Genomic DNA, 9,212 nt, shown 5'->3' with positions numbered 1-9,212 from the left:
ATTAGGGAATGGAGGGAATGCAGAAACAAAGAAGAAACAATAATGTATATCCCAACAAATGATGTACATAACAATGTATCTCTGAGTTCTTCTATATGAACTAGGGCCTCCACCCGGGTGGAGGATGGTAACTTCTGGCTGAACATAAGCAGGAGGAACCCAGACTGGTTGGAACCTGAAGGCTGATGACTGAGATTCCAGGAACACCACCTTTGTTACCTCACCACCAACCAATCAGTAGATGATCACACCCTGTAGCCCACGCCCCACATTTTGCCTATACTTTTCCTCCCTACCCCCCCCCCCACCCCCCCACCCCCCCACCCCGTTCTGGCTTTTTCAGCATGAGCTGGTGGTTCTCCTTGCTGGACCCTTGCAATAAACCTTTCTCTACTCCAAACTCCGACGTTTCAGTTTGTTTGGCTTCACTGTGCATTGGGCACACAAACTTGGGTTCGACAACAAGGACAGATAGGAAACAACCATTTCCATGAATACATAATTAATTACCATGTGGGATGATCCAAGAAGCAGAATTCGTTGTACTTGAAAAGGTAGTCTGGTGTTGGGGGCAGGTCAGGAAGGTCCCCTGAGGAAGCGAGATCTGAAGGATGGATGGATGGAAGTTAGTCAGGTGAAGAGGGAGGGTCGAGTATTCCAGACAGAGAGATCAGCCTTTGTGAATGCCAAGCAGCTGGGAAGAACATGACATATACAAGGAACTGAAAGAAGCCACTGTGGCAAGGAGTGAGTGGTGGGAGAAGGCACCAGAAGGCTAACGGGGCCAGATTACACAAGATATTATGTCTTGACATCCTCATTTCAGTGCTCAGGCATCCTGCCTTGGACTGTTTAAAATTTTTTTGTGTGTGGAGGAGGGGAGGCAAGTTATGTTTTGCTTCTCCTTATGATCCTTTAGTGGGGAGAGCCTTTTGACTCTGATGCCAAAAGCTCAGCTTCTCTGTACCACCAGTGCAGGATCAAATCTTGGAGACAGAGTTTTGGGTGAAGTAGAAAAGGATAGCTAGATTACTTTGCCAGGCAAGGGGAGACACAGCGGGTTCCTGCCTAGAAAAACTGTATGTCCCAACCCAGGAGGATTTGATGAGGAGTTTTATGACAATACTTCCCAAGGGTGGGGTTGCTGACAAGATTAGGGTGTGTGCAGGGTCTCAGGTGGTCGGGTCTCCTAATCTTGATGAGCTTTTTTGGTCCCTTTAATCTTGCCTCAGGTGGTTTCTTGGCTGCTCCTCCCTTGATTAGCAACTGTTCAAATCTGCCCTTTGGAACTCAGGGAAGGTCATGGAGGGTAGAGTCTTGCCTACTAGAAATGGGGGACAAAAAGTCCTCCGTGCCCGGGAGCCCCACAGGGCCCCGATCGGTTTCAAATCCTTTATAGTCTCCACAGCGTGCAGGAGAGGGCTGGGCATATAGTAGGTGCTCAGTAAATAAATTAAGTGGGTGTCATGAGAAATGAGATTGATAGAAGCACTCTTATTTGTTGAAATAGGGGCTGACCCAATCTGGAGAGAGTTTCTCCCAAAGGCTCTAGAAGGTGAGGACTTTTGGTAGTATGATGCCACCTAGTGCTCCTTTTTATTACAACAACAAAGGGGAGCAGGGTGATGAGTAGTCTTCTTCCATAATCTGGAAAACTGGAAATGAGGCATTTTCTTACATCAGCATAAACTAATTTGTCCAGGCGCCCATCCTCTCATTCACTCATCCAGCCTTGTTGATGTCCACATGCATCTCTTTCCTGTGAGTCGAACATGTCACGTTCCTTTCTACCTCCAGTGGTTCCCTGATTTCCCATGTTCCGTCTTTCTGTCCCCACATCATAAGTAATACTCTCAGGAATCAGAGTCTAGATTCCCTGAGCCACCCATAGTGCTTGCTGTCAAGAGGGCCTGTTGTAAATGATACTATCACATCATGTTAGAATTAATTGTAGATTTTCCTTTCTCTCTTTTCCCCAAAGCCAGATTGTGAATGCAAAGGGGAGTGACTCTGCCTTAGTCACCTTTGTGGTTCCTGTGGCCAACCTGGTGCCTGCTAAAGTGTTTTCTGGACTGAATTGCTGTCACCCTGGCAGTCATCTGCTTGTGAAACGTCCCTTAGGAAATGGGGAGACACATAGCCCCACAATTGACACCAGTAGAAGATATGCATGGCCAGGGCCTTCTAGGTCTTTCTTTATGGCCATGTACCTTCAGGAGTGTTATGGAGTCTCTCTGGATCATGGTGGTCCCACAAGCTGGTCCTAGTGTATACTCAAATTTTCTGTAAACACACAAAGCAGCCTGAGTCGTGTTTCCTGCTCCATCTTCAGCTCGTTTCTATTAGCTTGGCTTATAGTGTGGTTCAACCTGCTTCTCCAGCTTCATCTGCCATCTCTTTCACCATTTTCCTGCACATTATGCCTCAGTCATATTTTTGTTCTGTCTGTCCACCAGATATACAGTCTCTGTTCATGAATGAGATATTGTACAAATGTTAACTTTCCCCAAATTAATTCATAAATTCAATGAAGTTCCAATTAATATTTCTCATGAGGAACTTGAAAAACATCCTGAAAATTATATGGGATAATAAAGATTTATGAATAGCCAATGCAATTTTGGCAGTGCAGGGATGAGAGTTCTGCCCTTTAACCATGATGACTGGCTACAAAACCAAAGTAATAAAACCCTGTGGAACTGGCACAGGACTAAACCAGAGAGCTCAGAACAGATCCATCTATATTTGGGAACAAAGATGTTGAAAAATGGGCTCACTCCATTGAGAAAAATAAAATTGGATCCTTATCTCACACCACATACAAAGGTGAACTCCAGAAGGATTACAGAACCAAATGTGAAAATGTACAATTATTAAGCTAACAGAAGAAAATGATAGAGAATACCTTTATGACCTTGGGGTTGAGAGGAACTTATTAAATTATACTAAAAAAGCATAAAAAGATGAAGGGCTATAAAATTAAAGATTATTGTTCTACAAAGGACATCACAAGCAATGTGTCCAGTCTTTGAAAGCAGATTAATATCTAGACCTTACAAAGACCTTTTGCAAACCAAAAAGAAAAAGAGCAATAGAGAAATAGACAAAGGCTATAAATAGACAATTCACAGAAGGGGACCCCAAGTGTCTTAAGAATGTATGAAGAAATGCTCAATTTCACTCATAGTCAGAGAAACGCAAATTAAAACAAAAATGTGTTGACACGACTTCCATGATATTGACAGAAATGTAAAAACTGGCTAATCAGATGAGTCCGTATTTGTAAGGCACTGAGAATATTATCTGGCACTTAGTAAACCCTACATGACTGTTTATGAATACATAAACTACCACATGCTGGCAAGGATGGGAGTGGGGGACAGAAACCCTTACGTTACATGCTGGAGTGTGGTGTAGTGCAGCAGTTCTGGGGGGTGCCATCTAGCAGTACTTGGTGAAGTCAAGTACCCAGGGCTTCCACCAGGCTACTAGGTAACTTTATGCCATGGGAAAATACTGTCCACCACAGTATGAATTTGAAGAATGCATACCCTCTGGATAGTCACAGCCTGTAGGTTCATGGCTTGACTAAGAAACAAAGCCTTTGTGGGAACGAAAGGACATGTCTTCCTCCAGCAGGGCACATGACATGGGCAAGGGGGTAGGGTCTGTCTTTCTGCCCCCACTGGCCCTCTGGCTGGATGTCATTGTGCAGGACAAGTTGAATTTGATGGCCCTGTGCATCCCCTATGGTTTTAACAATTTCACTCATAGGCATATATTTCAGAGGAGTTTGTACACAGGTCCATGAAGGACCACTGCCAAGGATGACCATGGCTGCATTGTTTGTGGTATTGGAGAGGTGGAGTCAGCCTTGGTATCCAGCACTTGGAGGCTGGAAGTAAAAGGTGTGGATGTCCAACATGGAAAGCTATGCAGCAATAATTAGCAATAAACTGGGATTACAACTGAAACAGGGTAGAGCCTTAAAAATAATGTTGAGTGAAAACAGTAGAAAACAAGATGATCCCTAAAGTCCAATAACCATTATTACAATTTTTTAAAATGCACTTATGGAAAATGCTATACATTTTTCAAAAATATATATCCAAGCACCGTAGCATGAATTCCTATGGGGGCTGAGGATGAGGCATGGGAGTAGGGGGAGGAAAATGAGAAAAAAGAATACAAGAGAGGCGTCTTTAAAGAGTTTAATTACTCCAAATCTGCACCTGAAGTCTAAACGGGGTGGAGGAGGAGGGAGAGGAGAGAGAGAGGAGAGGGAGAAGGAAGGGAAGAGAAAGGGTCTTTAGACATGACCCCAGATACAGGCAGATTTTCATGATGTGGCTCCACACACGTTTTTCCAGGGTACCTCGACCTCTGCACCCTATTTTCCTCACCACTAGTGACTGAACCCTTTGGGGGGCAGGGTCTGTAGTTTTCTCTACCTTAGTTTTCCCCGTGTCCTGTACACAGTAGCTGCGTCGTAAGGGTTGGAATCGACTCGAACTGGGATTATTTCTTGTTCCCGTGACCGAGTCACTTTGTGACAGAGGGCAGAGGGAGGCTGCCGGTCTTTCCTTCATCCAGAACCCTCTGATCCACATCTCCTTCTAAGCGTCAGTCCTTGGTTTCCCGTTATCTGCTTCCGGGTCGTGCTTGCATCTCCTTTCTCGGGGTTGCTAACTTCTGCGCACGCCCTGGGACTCCTCCCAGCGGCCCAGAGGCACCGCCCCTCATCTCCCTGGTCCCGCCCTTTACAGGATATTTGCGTGCGACTCTGAGGAACACCGCCCAGGCGCCGGCCTCGGAGGCTCCACCCCTTTCGAACATTCGCTAGTGCCTCCAGAGGGCATGGCGGTTGCTCGGAGACGCGAGGACGCGCCGAGCGGCGGGTTTCCCGCCCCTGCAGGGGATAGAAATAACGTGGGCGCCGTTTTAGGACGCTGGGGCGGTGCACAGCCCCTTCCTCAGACTCCGGCCCAGCTTGCGCGTTCTCCACAGCGGCCTCTGAGGCGACCCGCAGAGCGCGTCAGGATGGCCGAGGTCAGAAGTCAGCGCCCCTCTTTCTGTCGCGTCTCGTTCGACCCCTCCCCGTCGTCTCTCTTCTACTATCCCTTGTCACATCCAATGATTCCGAATATTCCCCCAGTCAACATCCTGTCCCCAGACGCAGCCGCATTCCCCCCCCCTTTCCTGTTGGCTCTGGCTCCATTATCTCTTGCCCCTCCTTCCATTGGGTGGACCCCCCCACACACACACCACCCTATAAACTGGCGCGGTGCTAAGGGCCGTAGGAAATGCATAGCTTTCCACACTCACACATGACAGGCCCCCACCCCTAGATTTTGAGCCATAAGGTGATACCACCAAGAGAGATAACACACAGAACTATTGATGTCTGGCTGACTGGGAGCCCTGGAAGAAGGCTTCATAAATACCCAGTGTCACTGCTGTTCACTGACCTTGACCACCTGTCATACCACGATTCCCTATCATCTGATCACCTGCTATGACACATCTTCATTAAGCTTTTCAGCCCATCGCCACTGCCCTGGTTGTCACTGACCACTGTTTTACTATCTTAAGCCCTTCCATTCACTTCCCCACTTTGTAGCACACCCCAACTTGAGTCTCACCGATGAGAGGTTATTTCTGCAACCCTTTAGTGACCCCTTGCCTGTCCATTAGCACTCTCATTTATAGCCTGGACAACCTCAGGTCCCTGCCATCACTTGCCAGTCACCGTCTTCATCCATTATGGTCCTAATGCAAATCCTTTATCACCCCATCAGAGCCCTTCCCCATATTATCCTTCACATGGGTCAGTCCCAGACAGGATCAGCTACACAGTTTGTGGGGCTCAAGGAAAGATGAAGATGCAGAGCCTCTTGTTAAACAAATTATTAAGAATTTCAGCAGAGCATTAAACCAAGGGTAGGGCACTTCTGAGGAAGGAGCCCCGTGCAACTGAATAGTTCACACATCCATGAAGCCAGCCCTGGCAGTTCGGTCACCACCATCATGCCCCCACCCCTGTTCCAGTTCCTTCTCTGGTCTCCTCTACACCATTCACATCCCTCATCATTCCGTCTCCTCCACATCTAGTCCTCCCTTGCAAACTCATCTTCCTGTGGTCATACTCTCTCCTTTCCTTATCAATACAATCCCTCTCATACTCTCCATCTTCCTCCCTGCTCCAGGCTCCATCACTGTCATCTCTCTCCTTACATCCATCCTTGCCACATTTCTTATTTCCTTCGGTACCCACACTCATTCATATCTCTTTTCTTCCCATTTCCTCCTCCTGCTCCTAGTTTAATTTTTCCATTATTTCCTTTTGAGTATTTTCTCCTTTTCTCCCCCACTAGTCATCTTGGTTATTTCATTCTTCTTCATTTTCCCTATGTAAGCCCCAGATACAAATACTATAAACTAATTATTTCCCAGTCTCTCTTCCCTTTCACAATCTCCTGTCGTTCCTTCATTTCTTTTATTTTTATTTTCAATTGACCTCAGCCAAGTTTTCCTCACCTCTGCTTTCATAAGTTGGCATTTCCACGCTGGCCTCATTTTTCACTGCAGCTCTCTTTTCCTTTTTCCTTTTCCTTCTCCTCACTAATTGGTACTCCCAGCACCTAGAACATCGCCTGGCTAATCGTAAACACTCAGTAGGTAGGTGTTGTTGAGGGAGCATCACAGTTCCTTTCTGATCAATTCATGTTGAAATCATCCTTCTGAATTAGATAGCATAATATGCTATAGCAGTGTAGATCCCAGCTGGTTACTGGTCACAGCTAAAGAGATTATTTTTGCTTTGCTTTTAATAGCGGTACATTTTAAAATGGCAACATAAACAAATCTCTTCTGTTCATAAAAGTTTCTTTAAAAACGTTTCTTTCTTCGATATTTTTCCATTCCTGTGCTAAGTGCCAAGTGTACAGGGAAAACCTTTCCTGTGAACAAATCATTAGGCTAGATCAAGTGATGACATTAATACCATTTACAGGGATGGAACCTAGAATATTGCTGTGATAAATGTTTGTGTGTGTTCATGTTTAGCATCAACAAGGGAAAAGTACAGAGCAGCAGCACCATCCTTAAATATGATTTTTTCCTCCTTTGTGGAATCGCTATATTGTGATCTTTGCGATAATCTGCTTTTTAGTCAGGAAGAAAACCTCTGTTGAGTTTAACGTTAGTACTAATGCTGTTATACAAAATGTTATATAGATATGCTTGTGACTCCACATCTGTTTTAAGATGTGGACTCTGTTTTGTTTGCATATCATATTTAGAAGTGTAATCAAGAGTACAAGTGTTTTTTTTTTTAAATAAATTTATTGTATTTATTTATTTTGGCTGCATTGGGTCTTCGTTTGCTGCACGCGGGCTTTCTCTAGTTGTGGCGAGCGTGAACCTACTCTTCGTTGTGGTCCACGGGCTTCTTATTGCCGTGGCTTCTCTTGTTGCGGAGCATGGGCTCTAGGCACATGGGCTTCAGTAGCTGCAGCACATGGGCTCAGTAGTTGTGGCTCGTGGGCTCTAGAACGCAGGCTCAGTTGTTGTGGTACACGGCTCAGTTGTTCCACGGCATGTGGGATCTTCCTGGACCAGGGATTGAACCTTTGTCCCCTGCATTGGCAGGTGGATTCTTAACCACTGCGCCACCAGGGAAGCCGCAGTACAAGTGTTTTTGAACAGCAAGAATATGTAGACTTTCTCCACGTTGGGCAAGGCAGGCTTGTCAAAGCAGAAGGTAAACTAGACTACTTACCCAAAATCTTCAGGGTGAGTTTGAATTTTACTTTATTATTGGGATTAGAGATTGTCTCAGTTAATTTCTTTGATTAGCAGTAGAGTTTTTTTTTTATTTTTGTTTTTGTTTGTTTTAATTAATTTTTATTGGAGTATAGTTGATTTACAATGTTGTGTTAGTTTTGGGAGTACAGCAAAGTGAGTCAGTTATACATATACATATATCCACTCTTTTTAGATTCTTTTCCCATATAGGTCATTACAGAGTATTGAGTAGAGTTCCCTGTGCTATACAGTAGGTCCTTATTAGCTATCTATTTTATATATAGTAGTGTGTATATGTCAATCCCAATCTCCCACTTTATCCCTCCCCACCCTCTTTCCCCCCTGGTAACCATAAGTTTGTTTTCTACATCTGTGACTCTATTTATGTTTTGTAAATAGGTTTATTTGTACCATTTTTTGGATTCCACATGTAAGTGCTATCATATGATATTTGTCTTTCTCTGTCTGACTTAACTCAGTATGATAATCTCCAGGTACCTCCATGTTGTTGCAAATGGCATTATTTCATTCTTTTTTATGGCTGAGTAGTATTCCATTGTATATATGTACCACTTCTTGTTTATCCATTCCTCTGTTGATGGACATTTAGGTTGCAGAAGCATGTCCTGGCTGTTGTAATGAGTGCTGCAGTGAACACTGGGGTGCATGTATCTTTTCAAATTCTGGTTTTCTTTGGATATATGCCCAGGAGTGGAATTGCTGGATCATATGGTAGCTCTATTTTTAGTTTTTTTAAGGAACCTACATACTGTTCTCCATAGTGGCTGTATCAATTTACATTCCCACCAACAGTGTTAGCAATAGAGTTTTTATGGTAAAGTCCTTTTTAGTGTAGAATATCAAAGCATAATGTCGCAAACATAAATAAGACCTTTCAAACCTTATCAGTTCTTTGCTCAAAAGGCTAAGTGATTACCTGTGGCTTCCAGAATAATTCACTCTGTATTCCCTAGAATGCCATTCGAGGCCTCCAGTCTGTCCCTAACTCCCTGTCTAGTCTCCTTCCTTCTCCCTGTCGTATTTCTTGTACTTTAAGCTAACTTGAGCTTCTTAACCAATCTCAAATCCTAGATACCTGCTTGTCCCTGAGCCTTTGATCAAGCTTTGCCATGGGCCAGGAATGCCCTTTCTCTTCACATCTACCTGTGAAAACTCCAGTCTCCCTTTTGTGCCTGCTCAAATGCCACTTCCTTTATGAAATTTGCTTTAATTCTTGCTGCTGGGAGTAATTCCGTCTTCCTATAGGTTCTTGTAGAACTCTGAATCCATTTTATGGCAGGTATCAAATTCTATACTTCCATTTTCTGCCCACATACCGCATCAGCTCTTCAGGTATATATTTCGTATGGGAAGGCTGTGTAGTCCTTACTTTGATATCTCCTCCA

General features: G+C 44.4%; 1 protein-coding gene across 3 annotated transcripts in view; it reads left to right on the top strand.

The window, feature by feature from the left end:
* The first annotated feature begins 515 nt into the window (after positions 1 to 515).
* Positions 516 to 9,212, top strand: part of CFAP58 (cilia and flagella associated protein 58) — a 263,223-nt gene continuing 254,526 nt past the window's right edge. For all 3 annotated transcript variants that reach the window (XR_014253460.1, XM_082425120.1, XM_082425121.1), the window contains exon 1: positions 516 to 5,049. Coding sequence is in view for 2 of the 3 variants with exons in the window: in XM_082425120.1 (XP_082281246.1) it covers positions 4,858 to 5,049 (192 nt within the window). In the remaining variant the exon portion in view is untranslated. The remainder of the gene's footprint in view (positions 5,050 to 9,212) is intronic.

This window comes from Balaenoptera physalus, assembly GCF_965194825.1.
Source record: "Balaenoptera physalus genome assembly, chromosome: 14".
Taxonomy (NCBI): domain Eukaryota; kingdom Metazoa; phylum Chordata; class Mammalia; order Artiodactyla; family Balaenopteridae; genus Balaenoptera; species Balaenoptera physalus.
Note: the sequence above shows the minus strand (reverse complement) of the source record. Positions and strands in the feature narration are given on the sequence as shown.